Source organism: Trichoderma citrinoviride, assembly GCF_003025115.1.
Source record: "Trichoderma citrinoviride strain TUCIM 6016 unplaced genomic scaffold BBK36scaffold_6, whole genome shotgun sequence".
Lineage (NCBI taxonomy): Eukaryota > Fungi > Ascomycota > Sordariomycetes > Hypocreales > Hypocreaceae > Trichoderma > Trichoderma citrinoviride.
Genome location: NW_020194714.1, coordinates 1100982 through 1120315, shown reverse-complemented (window position 1 = coordinate 1120315; position 19334 = coordinate 1100982). Strand labels below are relative to the sequence as shown.

Below are 19334 nucleotides of genomic sequence, written 5' to 3'. Positions count from 1 at the left end.
GCCGAGTCCGCCGGTGCTCATTATATACACGCCCAGAATTCAGCCTGTGTGCCACCCTCCGGGGTGACCGCTTGGCTGCTTTCCCCTTTGCCTCGTCACCACACACCAAACGAGGAAGAAGACAAGTAAAAATAGGGCGCGCATACTACCTGGACCTGCGACTTCCTGCCTGGCTAGAATGCAACAGAATGCTGCCAGACATCGTCTCCTACCCCCATTCTTTTTGTCATCACGCCGATTCCGCTCGGAGTGACAAATCCTGGCACGATGCTCAATGGCTGAGGACGATATTTCATGTGGGAGCAACGTCTCCACATCGGTTGTAGTAAGATGACGACGGTTTGAACAACCAAAACCAGGTAACTACGTGCAACTAGTAACAACTCTTCCCTTTGTCTCTTTTCCTTGCTTCGCTCGTCGGACTCCGTTTCTTTGCATTTATCAGAGGGCCGCATCGCTGACCTGTCAGCCAAGCATCCGCCTTGGACAATGGCTTCGCCGCTTGGCACATGCCACACAGCCCTTTTCGAGAATCGAGCCCGTTTGAGTCTCATCAAGTGGACCCATACTCACATGTACAAAGCTGTACGGTTTTCGTAGCCTGAGCAGGAGTGGTGTCGACGGGAGGGGTGACGAGCGACTCCGTACTCCGTACCCGTACGGCTCCTCCTTGCTAGACAACTCCATATCACTCCCCACACCCGAAAAGGGCTGGGTCGTCGGCCTTGCATACCCTTGCCTCCTGCTCCAGCCAGTGTGGCAGGCATCCATAGCCATCGACAGGCATAATAGCCCTATGGCAGACCCCGGAGCACGGTTACTGGGGCGAGTGTGCATTAGACATTGCACAGGTAGGGTGTCACAAAGCCGCTACTAGAGCAACCCGGCTCACAAAGTCGTCTTCCCGCTCTGTGTTCTTTTCATCAAACCTCCCCATCATCTGGCCCTCGCCAGAGCCACCCCATCTCGATCTCCCCGTCCGGGTACCAGAAAGGCCCAGGAGACTTCATAGATTGCCAGATCGGGCCTGGCCAAGAGCTGGCATGGAATCTCCTTTGGCACATATTCACCTCCAGCTGTCTTAGGTCAGCTATTCTTTTGCCACCTGAGGCTCCAGCGTGATTCACTTCTGCCTCTGCAGCTTCACCGGTCGAGAGTATTGGCACCTCCAACGCCACCGGCGCTGCTACACCCGTCCTTGCTGTTCATGGCTGTGGCTGGCCTGTCGCTTCCTCCCTGCTCAATCAAACCCACCAAGGGCCTTCGCGATCTCGTCCTCATCTAAGATCCCCGTCCCCCCGTTTCACCAGCCGTCGACGCCGCCACTGCCTCATCAAATGTTGTATGCCGGATCCCGTCACAACAGGAGTAGATGCACCACGGACAATCTGCGATGCCACCTCCCAAATCTCCCTCTGGGAGCCTGAGGGGGATACAGGATTCCGCAATGGCGGCCAGCATGCGAGGAAATCCCACCCACTACTTGAAGCGATCCTTCTCGACGCCATCGGTGGGCGGTGCGACCCCATCGTCGTTCCTGGAGTCCCAATCCCTGGCGCCACAGATGGGCGAGAAGAAGAGAAACAAGCTGGGTTACCATAGAACATCCATCGCCTGTGGTTAGTCTTGCCTCTTCCTCTTTTCCCCTCCTCTCCGCATGAGAGAGAGGTTCAGGCCCGGTGCTGCCGGCCCCTGCTCAGCTGCTAACGTGCGCCAGGCCACTGCCGTCGACGCAAGATACGCTGCATCATATCTACCGAGGACCAAAATCGATGTGTCAACTGCATACGACTGAAGAAGGAGTGCAGCTTCCATCCGGTGGACCAGCAACAGCCGTACGATCAGAAACAGCCGCCTCAAACGCCTGGGAGCTCCAGCACGGTAACGGCATCTTCATCGCCTGCTATATCTCGTGGTAGCTCTGTCGATCAAGGAGTGCAGCGTCATCATTATCCTTCCATGACTGTCGCGTCGGTGCCCAGCATGGGCAATCCAACGATTCAGACACCTCAGGGAGAGTATTTTCCGCCAGACATGGAAGGTGGGTAGTTCAAGATATCTGTAGGATCCTGCTCTCTGAATTGTCCATGCTGACTGCTCCCGTGAATACAGTATCATCTAATGCCGTACCGCCTGGGCCATCGTATGGTATTGGAGAGCCGCCTTCGACGGGATGGATGGCCACGGATACAGACAGCGATACCATGGCGAAATCTCGCGATCCGAATGCAATTTGGCGACCATTTCCTACCGAAGTTCCGCTTGGCGTGGGCGGACAGCTTTCACCGTATACGAATCCGACAGCCTCCTCAGCCACCTGGACAAATTCGAATTACGCCGCTGGAAACGACATGGGATGGAACAGTAGCAGCATGCCGCCGCCTCCCCGATCCATGTCCTTTAGCGGAGAGATGCTGGGAAGTCAAGGCACGCCGCATTACTATCCAGTGCCACACCAAAATCAAATCTATGAGAGACAGTCGCAACAGTTCGCGCCCATCTACGGAGGTGTCCCTGTTGGTGGAGCGGATGAGGGCATAGAGCATGCCATTGACCCTGCAATAATGGGCAGTACTGTTACTCCTGCGGCACCGATAGCATGGCAGCAGCAGCAGCAGCAGGCACAGGCGCGGACGCAGCAGGCACAACCGCAGCTCATGTCACAGCAGATACCGGATACACAAGCAGGTACTTATCGCTCGTGGGGAGAGTACGGCGAGGGCGACAGGTCACACCACATGTGATAGACCGGCTGATGGTGTAACCGGTTCCTTCGCCCAGTTCTGGCCAACAGCGGCTGAAATTTGCTCCGAGAAGAAGCAGGGCATGCTGCTGACTACGGAGATATCGTGTCGCCTCACCGAAAATCAAAGTGCTCGAAGTCTATCCGTGCAGCTCCTATGAGACCGAACGGCACCCCTGTTATATAACCTTTCGCCGTTAGAAACGCGATCCAGGCCTTTGCTTCCTTTGAATCTAGAGATGTGGAGAGTTAAACTTGATCTCGACTGAGAGGATCTTCTAGGGCTTATTAAGGCGGACGCCTATCATCGTTGTCGTCCAAAGGAAGCATTCTGGCCTAGAACATGAAGGGCAGCTACTTGACCACCCTTTCACTCGGTAGAAGACTCAGAATAGGAGTTCAACATTCGGAGGCATCCGCGGTTCTGAAACAAAGAGCTGGAGAATGGAAGACGAATAGCGTGGCTTGTGCCGGACTCAATATCCGAGAAATCACGCTGCTTATACTCCAGAGGACGCGTCGGTCATCTGGTCAGGGACCCATTTTGCCGAAAGGGGTGACTCGAGAGATTCAACGTTCGGCGAACCGAATAGCTACCACTCGGTACCTGTCCTGCTACCGACTTGGCTGGCTGGGGCAGAGGATGACAACTTAATCTCATACTACGAAGAACAACAAGCGAATCTCGATACTATATACCTCGGCAGTATACCTCTTTACGGGCTTGGATTCAACACGGTACCACTCGGGTTGCGGCTTCTCATAACATCCACACGATTTCAACAACGGACGAACTACGATGCGAATATATCACGGAACGGGGAGGGTTCTCGACGACTGTACATAAATCACCGGACTGGCGGGTGGAATCTGCGTCAACGGCCGAAACAATACAAAACCCTATCTTGTCTTTTTAGAACGGGGAATTCATTACATGGTGTGCCCGGCACAGCGCACACAACAGCGGAAAATTAGCGGATTAGATCTTTTCTTCACTGCTGTTTTGTTTTATTTATTGTTTCTTCGAATAAGGGGAGTGTCTCCGGGTTTGGTCGAAAAGTTGGGGACTTGGGGGGGTTTGGGGGAGGGTATGAGTGTGATTTGATCGGCTATGGGCTGAGGATTGTTGCAAGCATTTTGTTATCTCTTTGCCGCTGCTTCTATTTTCGATTTTTCTCTCTTATGTTTACAGATTGCCAGGCATAACAGTGAAGGGTTTTATTTGAGTAGGTTTGGGCAAGGTACCAAGGTAGGATAGGATAGGGTAGGGTAAGGAATATGCAGGGAAACATGGTTTTAGGTCGTGACTCGAACTTTCAGGACTGTTCTTGTTGTTTGGTAGAGAGGAGTTGTATTGTTTCCTTCTTTGCAAGTTGATTCGAGGCTGTTCTTAGTATTTCCCCCGTTGCACGCTGCTATTTTGGATACGTGAGGTTTCTTTCTTTTGAGGAAATGTTGGCAGAAGACATTCGTTAGATGAAAGGGATATCCCGATATTAGGTGAGAGAGAGGTGAAGCATGGAAGAAACACGATTCATGCTGCGTACATCAATAGAGTCGATGTCTTCACTATGAAAGTCGAAAAGCCATCGAGAACAGCTATTTCTAGTTGATAACGTCTTGCCATGAACCAAGGAAACAAGAAGAGAGAAATGAGGAGAGGAAGGCAACGTCACCAGAAAGAGGGGAAGCTGTTGTTGCGAGCATGGAGTTTAGAATATATAATTCTGTAAATCTCGGGTCGCAAAATGTTTTGTTTAATGGATGAGGAAAGGCTGTTTTAACACCTTCTTCAAAATGGGGTTTTGCGCTTGAAGCGTGAAAAGTATTCACTGAAAGAAATGTATGCCGTATCTATTAGATTTGGAGTTATATGGAGTATGGGGTTTCGACTTGATGTAGGGTATTTTGTGTTGTCTGCTTGGGGGGTTTTTCTTTTTTTGGATGGCATCTCTCGTGAGTTTAGCCTCACAAGCTACATGGTGGAGATGATATCTGCAAAGAAGAAACAACGTCTTGCATGTCGCGGTGAAGGGCTATGGGGTAAAAGATTACATGGATTCTGAATGATGTGACTTGAAAGTGTACATCGAACACGGTCCCACAGAGCGCTGGACGTATGGATCGTTCAAGATGAAGAGTAACTCTCAACGCGCAACGTAAAAAAAAAAAAAAGTACCAAGTTCTTGAGCAACTCCAGACGCAATGCAGAGAGGCGAATGCAGCTTATACCATCGCCAATGATGGATGGACTCCCAACAAACGTTCGCCGCAGTCATGATCCCCCGTCAACTCAAAAGCACGTCCCAGCAAAAGAAAACCCTCAGAGCAAGCCTCAGCAAAAAGAGAGAGAGAACAAAAAAGACCGCAATCACAACCTTTCCTTCACATGGCCTGAAGCCTCCACGTAAGCGCCAGCAGCGTCGCATACGCACAGAGACTCAGCACCGTCAAGAGCACGACCGTGTCGCCGCTGGTCCGGAACTTGCGCCGCGGCATGCCGTCGCCGTCGTCGTCGTTGTCGACGAAGAACTGGCGGTTGCCCTGGTAGCGGCGGTACATGGCGACGAGCAGGATGGCGGTGCCAAAGGCGGCGAAGAGGGCGCCGATGCCGTAGAACTCCTCGGTGAAGACCTTGAGGATGACGAGGGAGAAGGAGAAGAGGCCGAGGGCGGTGCGCATGTAGGCGCCTTCGAAGGTGCGCTGGGCAGCGCGGATCTCGACGAGTCTTGGGGGGTTGGGGGATGGGTGAGCGAGAGCGTCCTGAACTCAGTTGGAAGCAAACGTGTATTTGTGTACGCATGCGTGAGACGGGGGTTTGAGGGCTTCATGGAGATATGACGGTTGTTTTTGGTGCATGAGACTTGAGACTCGTGATGCAACAACTCACTCTTCAGACGTCAAGACCACGGACCGGGCTCGATGGAGCCGGAGATGCATCGTCTCTTCTGGATGCGGCTGCGTGTCAAGATAGCAACCATCATTAGCTGGGAGGACTCTCGCAACCTGAGATGAAGCCTGGCGTCGACGAACCCTGAACATGACGGGCAAAGGAGCACGATCCGTGTGCAGTCCCAAAATGCCCTGTTTTCACCCCCTTCACCCTCGATTTCCTGTCACTTCTTTGCCGTATTGGCTTACAGCGCTGCGTCTGGTTGGAAAGTCGAGTCGTGCAGGGCTGAAATGCCTATTGAGAAGCGAATGACCAAGTGAGGAGCATCATGAGAGAGTCGGAGCTGGTTGCTGGTCGTCTGAGAGCATCACGTGGCCGCGCCTCATCAGTCTTGGTGGGATGAAATGACGCGGGCGTCGGTTTCTGCTCGCTACAGAAATTGGCACACGTAGGAGTAGGTATGAACACTTCCCGTCAAGATTCTGACCCCGACTTCACTTCTCTCATAAACGAAACCGACACGCATTCAAATCCGGTGACGACGATAAACGTGAGGTTGTCGCATACCCAGAACACGTCGCACTGTTTCCTCTGATCATCAGCAAGTAGTCTAAATGGTCCAGTACACAGCGCAATAAGCCATCGCACATGGCGCCCAACGACAGCCCTGCAGCCGCCGAGGATGGGCGGTAATCGATCAGACGGCGCGCCTATCTGCCTGCAAGTCTCCAGGATTGCTGCGCCGGCACTCGCGGTGTCCAAATCGAGCTGACCGATCAGTGGCGCGCAGGACTAGTTGCAAGCCGGCGAGACGTGGGATGAGGCGGGAGGCCCCTTGTGTGATGCCAACATGTGCAAAGCTTGTGCTGTGTTCCAGGCTTGACCTTTGCTCCTCCGTGGTTGCGAGACGCCTCGTGGATGAACCGAGTCTGCCTCATGGGCCCTTTTCGGCACGCGCCGTCGATTCCCGAGGGCTTATTCTGGTACCGAAGCGAGAACACATGCTCGTAGACGTCGAGTACTGAGAAGATATGCTCATGCAGGCAGGATACACGTACCCGTAGGATTCAAGCAGGCATGCAGGTCTCGGGGGCCAGTGGGCACAGGCAGAGTAGGATCGTGGAGGCTTCTGTCCCATGTTCCAGGACTCACTCATGCGTATCTCATACAGAGCATCGATCGTTATCGGGGTTGGACTGAGGCGGAGCCGATATTGATATCCTTGAGGCTAACGGCGTCTGTGAGACAGGTGCTGGAAGCTTCAGCCGCCCGGTAGGACATGGGGCAGTGTTTGCTGCTGCTCCCCCAGCGAACTGGACTGTGCTGTCGAGACTCGCTGTGTGAACTCGTGGCGCCAGCCAACTCGTCTGTGCCTGGAAGCCACATGCAAAGCCGATGCCAAGAATCTGCTTGCATGCTCCCTTTGTCTGTTGTCTGTTCATCGCTTCAATCTCCGTCCGCCAGCGGGCACGGACGAGTAGCGGCATCTACATCTCCAGTCCAAGACCGCACATCGCAGACAAGGAACAATTGATCGGGTGCTGACAAATCGCGAGCGAGCCGAGGAATATACCGAGGTCTGCCTGCTCACCCAGGGACAGAATCATGAATCATGGGAATATATCCAGTATCTGCTCCGTGGCTAGCGCAGAGCGCCGGTGAGCAGTAAGAGTATCGTAAGCAGCACCGCGCTCAGCAAGCCTGCCGTTGCTCGATCCTGCTGCATGCAAGAGGGTTGCATTCGTCCAGGTCGTGAAGAGTCTACAAGGCATGAGACGCTCGAGAAACAAGCAGCGTCTTACCAATACCACCCCATGCCTGGAATATCCAGCCGGCTGCCATGGCCAAAAAGGGCCACCGTCCTGATCCTGCCGACCAAAGTAGCGAGGATACGCATTGCCCACATGTTTTGCTCCGTGTAGGATGCATGGGGTACAGAGTCCTCGTACTCTGTCATCCCACACTCCAACGTTTTGGAACCTGGGTTCTGTGCTACTACATACTCGACGGCCAATCTTGGACACAGTCTGATGTCATTGGCTGTGGAAGCTGGATGTCTCAGTCAATCTTGACGTGCTGCGGTTCGCATCCTGCCTGGTGCTGCCTTGTCTTGCCCTGCCCTGCCCCTGCCCTGCCATGCCAGCGTCGCCTCGATCAAGGGACCTGCAAGAGACCAAATGCTATAGAGTGGTGACGACAAGCACAGGCACAGGCACAGGCACTAGATAGATGCTCTGAGCTCATGAGGCAGTGTTCCATCTGCGAGAAAGCCTTGGGGGCTGGCGCCACCCGACTTGGGCCTGTGCCAGATAGCCTCACGAGGCCCTAGAGCGCGCCATGACCCATTTGGGAGCCGCGGAACTAGAGCCCGCAAGCCTCGTGCCCACCGTCCCAGGCCCCTCTGTGCCAGGGGTCAGGCGGCTCTGGATGACGGAGTACCTGGCCCAGCGCGACGTTTGTGGGCGGACGGCCTGTAGCGCGCTACCATGCGCGGCCAGTTGTCCGTAAGGCTTTTCGACCCCAGAGCTGGCGTTTTCTCGCAAAACTTGGGATCGCGAGCAAGCCCCACCGACATCCTCCTGTCCTGTGCTAGCGATGCTGTTGTCAAGTTAGGCTTTTTCCGTCGAGTGGTGGAGGCTATGGAGACGAGCGACCTGCGACAGGTGGCATGGCGAGCTTCTGTCAAAACGGCCGTTGGCTCGAAGATGCGCCATGGTGACGCTGCCCTGGCGGTTGCGTTTTCAACATGCTGTGCTTTCCGTTCCGTTTGGGTAAGGATGCTGGTTGTTGATCGTGCGAGTGTGTGTGAAGGAGGAGAGCTGGCATGTGTGAAGCTGAAGCTGGTGCTTGGGAGAAGAAGCCTCCATCGCTAGGCTGGATAGAGCCTAAGCCTAAGGTAGGTGACCTGAGGCAGCAAATGGACAGCAACCGCGCGCCTCTTTGAGCCCGAGTCCGAGTCCGATGCCGTCCAGCAGCTTGATCTTATCGCAGTCAGCAGCGGTGGCAGATACCTAGATAGACGCCTGTCCGAGTACCTGTGCGATAGTAGAAGCGGTCCACGTTTGCTGGGGTCGATGAGACTGAAGAGATGGAGCTGTCTGTGAGGTGGGAGGTACCTGTGTGTTGGAGGCACCCGGTGCCAGTTACAGGCAGGTACAGGTGCTACCCTGCCAGCCCATCCGCTGTAAGGAAGGTAGTTCTAGCAGCTGCATCTTCAGCTCCGGCTCCCCCTCCTTCGCTACCTGGGTACCTACCTAAGGCTGGTACCTGCTGATGTCTGTCCCCCGCCAAACTCCGAGCTGCCATCAGTCCACGGCCTCGCCCATCAGTATCACAGTTGTCATCATCAGCTTCCTCTTCTCTTCCCAGCTGTTGTTATCCCACTACTGCACACGGAAATGGTAAGAATCGCAGCTTCTCCCTCATCATCCCTCCACTTCTTCTGTGCCAAGTCGAGGCGCCTCCTCTCCTCCCGCAATGCAGTTCGCCCCCCCACCACACCACCACCACCGAAACCATCACCATCACCATCATCACCTTGGCCCAACACCCCCAGACTCGCTGATGGGCCGGTTTGATTGGGGCTCTGATCCAGCTTGAAGGCCCAAAACGGCACAGCACCAGAAGGCATGCAAGAGACTTGACACCGTGGAGCACCAGCAAGCACCCGGCAGCACCACCATGACGCTCCGGACTCGCCCAGCTGGACCTTGGCACGTCGTACTCGACAGGAATACACGTATCGCGGGCACAGAAGCAGTGGCATCAAGCACCAGAAACGGGCAGGGTCGCTTAGCAGGGGGTTTGCTGTCGCCAGCCTAATCCAAGTGGTAAGCGCCTTTGCCTTAGATCCGCCAGCCGCACCCACACACAAGCCCGCCGCCCATGTCCCATCCCATCATCAGCTCGCTGGCCGCCCGCTGCCCTATTTTTTTTTTCTCTTTCTCGTCCGACAACCTAACTTATTAGTTCACAGCAAGACGCCGCAAGCCTCATTGCTCGCCGACTGCGCCTCCCGAGCTCAAGTCCTGCCTAATAAGCTTTCACCTCAACCCACGCCGCCCCGTGGCTCTCCCGTCCGCTCAGGAACATGGTCATGATCCCTGGCCAGTGACGTGACGCTGCCCTTCTCCAGAGAGCGCGCACCGCTTCAGTTTGAGGTTTGGGGCCCGGCTGCCTGTCAACTGCTCGCACCGCGCCCGAAAGCCACCGCTCCTCTGCGCCGCGCTGCCCGTCCGTTCCTGACCTCTCTCCCTCTTTGTCCGCACATCCATCCCCAGGTATATACCGACTATACCGACTACTTATCCTTGGGCATCCCCTTTCACCTGGCCCCAGCCGGGAGCAATCATGTCTTCCGCATCCGCCACCGCCCAAGGCTTCTCCCTGCCTCTGGACACCGACAACCATCACGACTTCGCCTTCGACCTTGAACCCCGCAATTCGCCTGCAGCCCAACAGCGCCAACTCAAGCAGCAGCAGCAGCAGCAGCATCAACAGCAGCAGCGCTCATCCATCGACTCCAACCTGCTGTCGCCCTTCCTGTCGCGCGTCAACAGCGACTCCCTCTCGCCCGCGAACCCCTCGGAGACGCCTGCCGGATCCGCCTCGACGCTGAGCATCTACCAATCTAGCGACTTCAGTGACTTCGACGACGACCCCTTCTTCGGTGCCAACTTCACCAATCCCGAGGTCGGCACGCCATCATTCCTGGACGACCAGAGCGTATGGGACCTCCCACTAAACAATACCCCGCCAGTTGAGCCCCAGCAGGAGCACAATGCCAACGACGACTCTTATCCTCTGACGCCGGACCAAACTGCCTCTGTCCACACGCTGTCGCCGCGAAGTGAAGAGAGGACGACCCTCACGCGACCCGACCAGCATCAGCTGCCCGTCTCCGTCTCGCCGCAACAGCTCCAGAAGGCTTTCAAGCCGAATCCCCTTATCATCCCGCCGCCTCAGTTGACCCCCAGCCAGACCGACAGTGGACGATCCAGCGAGGACGGCTTGGCCCCTGCTCCTGTCGATATGCGGTGTCAGAGCCCCCGAGTCACCATCTCCGTATGGGACAAGGACAATAACGGACCCGTTCACACCGTTGAGCGGACTTTTGAAGACAGTCCCTCGACAGTACGCGGCGGGCTCGAGTCCGCGGGAGACTTGATCACGTCGTCGGTGAACCAGGGACACGGCCAAGCGGCTCCTGTCACCACTACTTCAAGAGATTCCATGGGCCAATGGCGACGTGACCCCGTCACCGGCCATTCCGGCCTGGATCCCAAAAGGCGGCCCGGCGAGGAGATTGCAAGCATCAATGAGATTATCAACCGCAGAGAGATTGAGGAGAAGAACCAGGAAGTCGGCAAGTGGCTCACCGGCAACGTCCATGACACCGTGCCTCCTGATAAGCCGTCTCAGGAGGACATCAACGCAGCAGAAGAGCAAAGCCGCAACAGCAACGACGGCATTCCTCTTGGCGACCAGACCGAGAACAAGTACATCCCCGGCCAGACATACTACTCCCCTAATGGTGCCGGCCAGCTGTCGGACGAGGATTATGACATTATATATGCCAATCGCGGCTGGGCCGATGCTCCCCTTCTTCACTCCATCAGAAGTGGCGGCCAAAGCCGCCATCAGCCCCAGAGCTCGCAGGCTGCCATTGATCGGTTCGAGAGAATGTGCCGTGACAACGACTCCATCATATCCAGAGCGGCAACCTGGGGCACTCGCCGACGCAGCTTGCCCAGCGTTGTCGACCTCGATATCGAGGGTGTCACTAGCGGCAACTTCCTGAAGAAGCTGTCCATCCGAGGCGGCGATAAGAGCAACAGGTCTGGCAGTCTCCTAAAAGACCTTCGCGGCCTCGTCCGCCGCCCCAGCGGCTCTCACATGCGCAAGCGCTCTCGCAGCGGACAGCGAGAAGGCGACGCTGTGGTTGAGCAGGCAGAGTCCCCGGCAACCCATAATAAGCGTGATAGCATGCCGCACCTTTCTCCCCTCTCGCGCACGGGGAGCTGGGGCAAGAAAAACCAGGCCCCGAGCATCAACACCGCCTTGGTGTCCATGGGCCAAAACATTGCCTCCATCGGCACGACGCACTCGCGCGCTGGATCCATCAGCACCATCCCCGCCCCGTCGGCCTCCAAGGGTCCCCGTCTCAGTGTCAGGAACTCTTTGAGGAGGCCGCGAAGCAAGTCGGACCTGCCCAAGCCAACGGCTTCCTCCTCTTCCAGCAATAGTAACGCCGAAGGCACTCGCTCCAGTCTCGCCCACTTGTGGCAGAGTGTTGGGGGTCCGCCAGTAGCTGCTCTACCCGTCGAGGCAGACGACGATGAGGACGAAGATGACGACTTCTACGAAGATAACGACATGAAGATGAACCCCAACATTATTGACGACATTGCGCCGAATTTTGCCGGCTTTCAACAACATATCCAGACCCTGAACCCAGGACTGCCACCGGTCCATAGCTACCTCGTAGATCGCATTGCCCACCAGCAGATCATTCGATACAAGCAGCTGCTGAACAACAAGGTCAAGCACCTCGGCCTCGGCGCCAATTGCCCCTGCGGTCCTCTCTGCCTGGCGCTTGGTGGCTCAGCGAATGTGCTGAGCGCAAGGGCAGGAGATGGCAATGGCGCCAACAAGGGGTTGGACGCCTTGTCGACTCCCTATGACGAGGATGACAATGTCACGCCGACCGAGGGCGCCATCAACCAAGAGAGCTTTCCGACCGACATCCCCATGCCGCCGACTCAGCACCTGCCGGCCGAGTTCGAATGCCAGCTATGCTATCAGAAGAAGAAGTTCCTTAAGCCATCCGACTGGACCAAGCACGTGCACGAGGATGTGCAGCCCTTTACATGCACGTGGGACAAGTGCCGGGATCCCAAGATCTTCAAGCGCAAGGCCGACTGGGTCCGCCATGAAAACGAGGGCCATCGACACCTGGAGTGGTGGACGTGCGATGTCGAAGATTGCCGGCATACGTGCTACCGCCGCGACAATTTTTTGCAGCACCTCGTTCGCGAGCACAAGTTCCATGAGCCCAAGGTGAAGACTAAGGCGGCCATGAAGAAGGCCGGCACGGTCGATCCCACTTGGCACAAGGTCGAGCAGTGCCATGTGGAAACGAGCAAGCAGCCGCATGAGGAGCCGTGCAGGTTCTGCGGCAAGGTCTTCCCGACGTGGAAGAAGTTGACTGTTCATCTGGCCAAGCATATGGAGCAAATCTCGCTTCCCGTGCTGCGCTTGGTAGCGGCCAAGGCAAAAGAGCTGGCGGCGGATACCATCATCAGCCCGGTCCAGGATCCGCCCCCACGGCACGAGATACCGCTCATGCCAGAGCAGAGGTCGCCTGCCCCCATGCGGTATGTGGATAATAGCCAGCAGCAGCAGCAGCAGCCGCCGCTCCAGCAACACCAGCTTTCCTCCGTACCGTCCATGGCTCCTCAACAGCAGGCGCACCAGCAACCAGTATCGTATGCGCAGGCCCAAGGCACCTTCATGTATCCGGTGATGCCCCCGGGACCGTCCTATCCACCGTTCTATTCTCCCCAATTCGAGAGCATAGGCCACAGCCTGCATCAGCCCCCGTCGATGGCCGCTAGCCCGCTAGGCTACGACCCCGGCCGGCGGGTTCAGGACCTGCCCGTCACTTCGGCTCCGTATGTGCAGGGGTCGAATCCGTATGCCAACATGACAATGGCAAATGAGGTGGAGCCACCATTCGCACCCCTGAATGCGCTGGGCTTGCAGAACGTGCCCGTACAGGTGGCCGCCGCCGTCCCCCCTATGGGCGCGCAGATGGCGTACGACAACATGATTGACCCCTCGAGCGTCAATGGCAGCCCATTCAGCGGCCACGAAACTCTGTCGACGTATTCTCACTCTCCTCACCAGGGCGCTATTCAGATAGACACCAAGAGCTGGGATGATAGACAGGTGTCTGGATATTTCTAAAGCCTTGTTTTACTCGCGGCTGTTACGGTTTTCCTTTTACGATTTCATGTTTCTTTTCTTCTGTCTAGGCACTTTCTCCTTCTTTTTCTGGGATGGTTTCTTATTCTTTTTCTTCCAGCGGGTTTTCTAACCTTGCACTTTTCTTCAATTTGATTCTCTTTCCGTGAGTTATTTGGCATGGTTTTTGGGAGCTCTCTCTATAGCTGTACCTCGTCTGAGGATGGGTTTTGGCGACAATTTGTTACATGGATGTCTAGGAACAGGCAGTAGTATTTGAACACGATTCCCCTGCGTTTTCTTTTTTCTTTTCTTTTGCGATTGAGGATTGAGCCTTTGTCAGAGTCTTGCTGTGTTGGGATAAGTTGGTGCATGGTAGAGCACGTTGTTATGAACTGGAGCATCTCATTTTCTTCCTCCGAGCTACATTTTGCATGAGCAATCGATTTCCTGTTGATAGACTTGCTACGATATCTCAATTCAGCTGCTTTCGTTTCACCACTCTGACATGTGAGCGAAGGAGTAATATAACCAATTGCGTCCGGCTCAGCACATCTACCTGCCGCGTAGCCGGCGGATAATAAAGAGTGCAAGATGAGACATGCATAGGCGATTATGTACGTACGACCTACGAGGAGCAAGCCCACGGGATGCTACACTCGCGGTGGAGACTGGTGCATTTCGAGAAGTCTGGGGTTGATTGCTGTGATCTTGTCCCTTGAAGGTCACTGCGGAGTCTACCAAATGATTGGATCCCTACAATCAGGAGAGAAGAAGCACATACGCGTACGGGATGTTTTTCGGTGGGTGGAATTAATGCATCTTGTGCATTGAAGGAAGCATGAATCATGAAGTGCATGAGATGCTGGCTTTCTGTTTTCTTGTTTTTTCTTGGGCGTTTCTTTCGTTTCTCTTTGCCTTGCTTTTTTGGGGAGGCGGCTGTGTGAGGAGGCGAGGAGGGCCTGTGCGGTGCAGATCATGGCGCGAGTACGATGATACGGGATGTGAGGCTATTCATTGGGCATGGGCCATGGTGGTTCCCTATTATTAGAGCTTTGGAGGCATCCAATTGACCTGTGGTTTGGACACGGTCGAAGGTTGGTGGTTGTGAGAGAGGGTTTGATGAGATGTGGTTTGATGAGGGTTTTGTCCTATGCTGTTGGTGCCTACATATAGACGGAAGCTATCATGAAGGTGAGACGTTGGACAACGCCCGAGCCTTTGTTTCCTCACCTACTCATTTCAGGTCGAGCTCGGTCAGTCATTCGACGATGCGTGGCAAAAATCGGCTGCCTCTCGCTTAAACGACTCTGGATGCTCTGTGAATTCTATTGCGTCCACCCTCTTCGTATTTATTTATATTCCAATCTGGTGATAATTTTTTCTTCTCATTTGTGCCGAGTGGGCGAGCCGAAATCTCAATCTCGTTCGCCTTTGGGGGAGGAGAATGAAAGCTTGAGGTGTAATTTCGCTGGGACGATCCCTGAAATCTTGAGTTTCATGAGGCCCTGGACTGGGGGATCTCTTGGGCCCCCGGTTGCAAGTGAGTCTTTTATTGACTTTGCAGCTAGTAATGCTCTCTTCTGGGTGAATGTGATGATATTTCTGTTGGTTCAATGAGATTGATCTGTTGAGGCCAAGCCGTAATCATCCATGCATTGCATCTGATGTCCATTTCAACTCACGCAGCCGTTTGAGCCCCGAGTTTCAGCGCACCTCTTCCAGCGTGCAGGTTCAACGCCTCCAGCAGCCTCGGCCCGCGTCCAGCCAATCAAACGCCCTCATTCCAACCCCCTTCCACTGGATCTGCCCCTAAGACCGCTGTAAAGCTCCCCCCTGGAGCAGCTTTGCGCCAGGCCCATAAGGTAGGAGCCGGGAGACCTGGCAGTGACCTTGAGGCGGTGCTGGGCCAGGGAGGCGCCGAAGGTACCGCTTGGGTAGCAAGCTGCGAAGGCGGGACTCGGTTCCTGGGGGGCTTTGCTGGTTGCAGGCAAGGCAGGTGGGGCTGGACCCTTGCTGCGAGGAAGGTGCTCCCCTTTCGTGATGTTTCAACCCACGGACGGACATGGACTGAGTGAAGGAGCTTGTTCTTGTTCTTGCTCCCCTTCTTTTTCCCTTCTTCCTCGTTTCTGCAATTTCAGTCTTGCCATTACTCTCATTTTGCTGTCTTTTCTGCTCTCTCTCACTCTCTCTCTCTCTCTAGTTCTTCTCTTCTTCTTCTGTCCCGTTAACAAACAGCCCGCTGCTCGACTTTGGACGTCTGTCATTCGTTATTCGTCTTGGTCTTCTTCGTTCCTTTCCAGCGACTCCTCAAACGACCGGCTTCTCTTGTGATGCTTTGGGGGGCTCCCTGTTTCACATAGCGCCACAGGTCTGACTTTGAGAATTTCGATCCATTGCTGAGCGAGAAAAGAAAAAAGAGCACGAGCGAATCCCGATTTACACACCTCTATACCGCTTCCACTCCTTGATGAAAGATCCCGCCGTGAAAAGAGGAACGACTGTTCGGTGATTTTGGAAGAAACGCCTCGAAGTTTTGCAAGAGGGAGACACTATTGGCCGCTCATTTATTGATTTCAGTTCTTCGATTCTGCTCGGGTTGATCCTGGTTGTTTTTGGATACTCGCCCTGTGGGCGCTTTTTCTTTTCTTTGTCTTCTGCTGTTTTGTGAGGTTGTCGTCACTTCGCTCTCGATCAACCAAACCATCGAGCTAGTTGGCATTCTTTTCAGCGCTTCTTCACTCACCTCTCGATAAACCGAACGACTCGACCGATCATTTGTTTTTTCTTTTTCTTCTATAAGTATTCTCGAAGACCGAGTCACCGATTCGCATATAGACTGAGCATCGATATACGGAGACGATTTGCGACAAAAAAACGGATCTAGCTGGAAACTCGATACTGGACTTGGGCACATTGCTGCGATTCTCGCAAGAGAACTTGCATTTCATAAAGCGGATTACATCGTTGGGATTCCGAATTTGAATTGGGACAACTCGCATTATTAATTCCACCACAAGGATTACGAAACATGGCTCGGACAGCATCGAGAGCGACGACCCGGAGGGCGTTATGCCTCGGCGCAATGTTGATGACGGGAGTCATGGGCGACCAGGTCCTGACGACGACTGGCTTCATTGACTGCGGAAGCATGCCTTCCATTACGATTAATCAACTGAGCATGACCTACGACAACGACGCCCAACTCATCACGTTCGACATCGAGGGCACCAGCACCAACAGCGAGAATGTTACCGCCACCCTCGATGTTACCGCCTACGGCATCAGCGCCTTCACAAACACGTTCAACCCTTGCGACCCCGAGACGCTGGTTGAGCAGCTGTGTCCTTTACCCAAGGGCAACTTCGTTGCCAAGGGTAGCCAAAAGGTGCCGCCCCAGTATGCGTCCATGATTCCATCCATTGCTTTCAGCGTTCCGGATATCGCTGCAAACGCTGTGATGAAGCTCAACACAGTCAACGACAACAGCATGGTGGCCTGTATCCAGGCTCAGATTACCAACGGGAAGACGACGTACGTGCCTGCGGTGTCATATGTGGCGGCGGGCATTGCTGGCGTGTCCCTCGTTGCCAGCGGTGTTTCAGCAGTGGGTTCTGCTCTATCTGGAGGTGCTGCGGGCTCCGGCGTGGGAGTGGCGACGGTTGGTCCCAGCTTCACCGACGTTGCTGGCTGGTTCCAGGGCATGGCCATGAGCGGCATGCTCTCCGTCAACTATCCCCCCATCTATCAAAACTTTGCAAAGAACTTTGCCTTCTCCGTCGGCCTCATCCCATGGAACGGCCTGCTGACCTCGATTGACGACTTCCGAGCCAAGACGGGCGGCAATCTTACCGAAGACAGCGTAGCCTACTTGAGGAACATGACCCTTGCTCTCCAGCAGATGCAGGCCTCGTCCAACGTGACCGAGGTCAGTGTTTCCAGGCTCCTTCGCCGAGACGATGTAAGCTTGACGGAGACCGAGGAAGACAAGCTGAGCCACACGATCTCCGGCATCAAGAACTTTGCCGAGTCGTTGAGTGTTCCCAAGTCGGACATGTTTATGACGGCATTCCTCATTGTGGCCATTGTCATCGCCTCGGTCGTCATGGTTCTCTTGCTGGTCAAGGTCATTCTCGAGTTTTGGTCTCTGTATGGCAAGTTCCCAGAGTCCCTTTCCGGTTTCCGCAAGCATTACTGGCGATCCATTGCTCGAACGCTCACCACTCTCATCCTGCTCCTCTACGGCATCTGGGTGTTGTACTGTGTGTTTCAGTTCACGCTTGGAGACTCTTGGGCAGCCAAGCTGCTGGCCGGTCTTTCGCTGGGTATCTTCACCGGCGTTCTCATGTTCTTTGGTTTCAAGATCTGGAGCACGGCACGCAGGCTTAAAGCTCAGAACGGCGACGCCGCCAAGCTCTACGAGGACAAGCAGAATTGGCTCAAGTACTCCATGTTCTACGAGGCCTACCAGAAGTCGTACTGGTGGCTGTTCATGCCCGTCATCCTCTACACCTTTATCAAAGGCTGCCTTGTCGCCGCGGGCGACGGCCATGGCATGGTCCAGACCGTCATCAGCTTGATTCTTGAGCTGGCCATGCTGGGCCTCCTTGTTGCCACCCGCCCGTTTGAGCGCCGCTCCAGCAACATTATCAACATCTTCATTGCCATTGTCCGAGTGCTGTCTGTGGTTTGCGTCTTTGTCTTTGTTGAGGAGTTCAACGTTCAACAGACTACACAGACTGTCATGGGTGTCGTCATGATTGCCATCCAGTCCACGCTGACTGTTGCGCTTGCACTGCTCGTCGCATGGAACGCGATCAACGCCAGCATTAAGATGAACCCCCACCGCAAGCGCAGAAAGGAGATGGGTAAGTTTCTCTTCCTCTTTTGCTTCTTTTGCTCTTAAATCTTTCGTTGGCTGACAAGTTTTTGCAGAGAAACTCCGCGGAGACATGGACGATCTGACCCCCCTCGATGCTCGCAACTCGCTCCTCATCAAGAGGGGGGATCTTGAGGCCTCATATGTCGCCGATCACGAGGAGAACCTGCCTCCCTACTCCAAGGGCGGAGATCGGTACTACGCGCCAAGCATCCCGGAGTCGACAGACCGCCAGGACGAAAAAGCCGGCTTTGCGCCGCACCCCATGTACCGCGACCTGACGGCCAACCGCCAGCACGGAGACTACAACAGCTCTGCTGGCGGAGACGGGGTGAATCCGCACGAGTTTGTGAGCGACAAGAAGTACTCGGAATACCGATAGCTTTACAGGTCACCTGTCTGAGTTGTCGAATGGGACACATCATCGCCCCCTGGGAAAACAGGTGGAGGTGTGAGGGTGGTGAGGGTTACTTATCTTTTGTTGCTTTCTTTTACAGTCATATAAGCCACAGCATCTTTTATGTATTTATAATTCATTCGCCTTGGTCCTTCGTTTTGCAACACCCAGTGCGGTCTGCCGTGTATTGTGCAAGATACAATTTACGCTTGTTTATTTTGTGTATAGGGTGGATGGCACTGGAGGTTTTCGAAGCAGGACTAAAGGTTGGGAATGGAGTATAGGGGAGAAGGGGGGTATTGTATGCACGAGGATCAAACGAGACAAATAGAACTTTCTTTCTTTCTTATAGAACCTTTCTCTTTTATTGTGGAAGAATTCTCAGTATTACAAATCTGACCTCTTCTTGAAAATCCGGTGTGATGATGATTTCTTAGGTGAGTACATGCCTTTTGGG

At 54.6% G+C, this 19334-nt stretch overlaps 4 protein-coding genes across 4 annotated transcripts; 3 read left to right on the top strand and 1 right to left on the bottom strand.

Moving 5' to 3' along the window:
* Nucleotides 1-1259: 1259 nt before the first annotated feature.
* On the top strand, nucleotides 1260-2744 carry BBK36DRAFT_1199105 (hypothetical protein; the record flags this gene model as incomplete). Its single annotated transcript, XM_024897073.1, has 3 exons — nucleotides 1260-1619; nucleotides 1718-2041; nucleotides 2113-2744. The coding sequence occupies exons 1-3, from the start codon at nucleotides 1373-1375 to the stop codon at nucleotides 2742-2744; spliced, it is 1203 nt and encodes a 400-aa protein (XP_024750311.1). The 5' UTR covers nucleotides 1260-1372.
* A 2384-nt stretch (nucleotides 2745-5128) lies between these two features.
* On the bottom strand, nucleotides 5129-5801 carry BBK36DRAFT_1199101 (hypothetical protein; the record flags this gene model as incomplete). The annotated part of the gene is made up of 3 exons (XM_024897072.1): nucleotides 5777-5801; nucleotides 5634-5701; nucleotides 5129-5471 (listed from the first exon to the last, which is right to left on the bottom strand). The coding sequence occupies exons 1-3, from the start codon at nucleotides 5783-5785 to the stop codon at nucleotides 5129-5131; spliced, it is 420 nt and encodes a 139-aa protein (XP_024750310.1). The 5' UTR covers nucleotides 5786-5801.
* Nucleotides 5802-9597: 3796 nt separating this feature from the next.
* Nucleotides 9598-13895, top strand: BBK36DRAFT_1135226 (hypothetical protein). The gene is given in 10 exon segments (XM_024892562.1): nucleotides 9598-10361; nucleotides 10401-10463; nucleotides 10494-11320; nucleotides 11351-11443; nucleotides 11474-11507; nucleotides 11541-11590; nucleotides 11621-11804; nucleotides 11838-13612; nucleotides 13744-13844; nucleotides 13855-13895. The coding sequence occupies 8 exon segments, from the start codon at nucleotides 9987-9989 to the stop codon at nucleotides 13602-13604; spliced, it is 3393 nt and encodes a 1130-aa protein (XP_024750309.1). The 5' UTR covers nucleotides 9598-9986; the 3' UTR covers nucleotides 13605-13612; nucleotides 13744-13844; nucleotides 13855-13895.
* A 2791-nt stretch (nucleotides 13896-16686) lies between these two features.
* BBK36DRAFT_65608 (TRP-domain-containing protein) lies at nucleotides 16687-18862 on the top strand (the record flags this gene model as incomplete). Its single annotated transcript, XM_024898444.1, has 2 exons — nucleotides 16687-18469; nucleotides 18537-18862. 2 exons carry the CDS (start codon nucleotides 16687-16689, stop codon nucleotides 18860-18862), a joined length of 2109 nt encoding a protein of 702 aa, XP_024750308.1.
* Between the last annotated feature and the right edge of the window lie 472 nt (nucleotides 18863-19334).

Bases quoted from the DNA above. Each gene is read 5' to 3' on its own strand.
- BBK36DRAFT_1135226 (XM_024892562.1), top strand. From the start codon at position 9,987: ATGTCTTCCGCATCCGCCACCGCCCAAGGCTTCTCCCTGCCTCTGGAC. The intron at 10,464-10,493 runs GTCCACACGCTG...CGAAGTGAAGAG, and splicing joins CGCCGGACCAAACTGCCTCT to AGGACGACCCTCACGCGACC. The intron at 11,444-11,473 runs GTCCATCCGAGG...TAAGAGCAACAG, and splicing joins GGCAACTTCCTGAAGAAGCT to GTCTGGCAGTCTCCTAAAAG.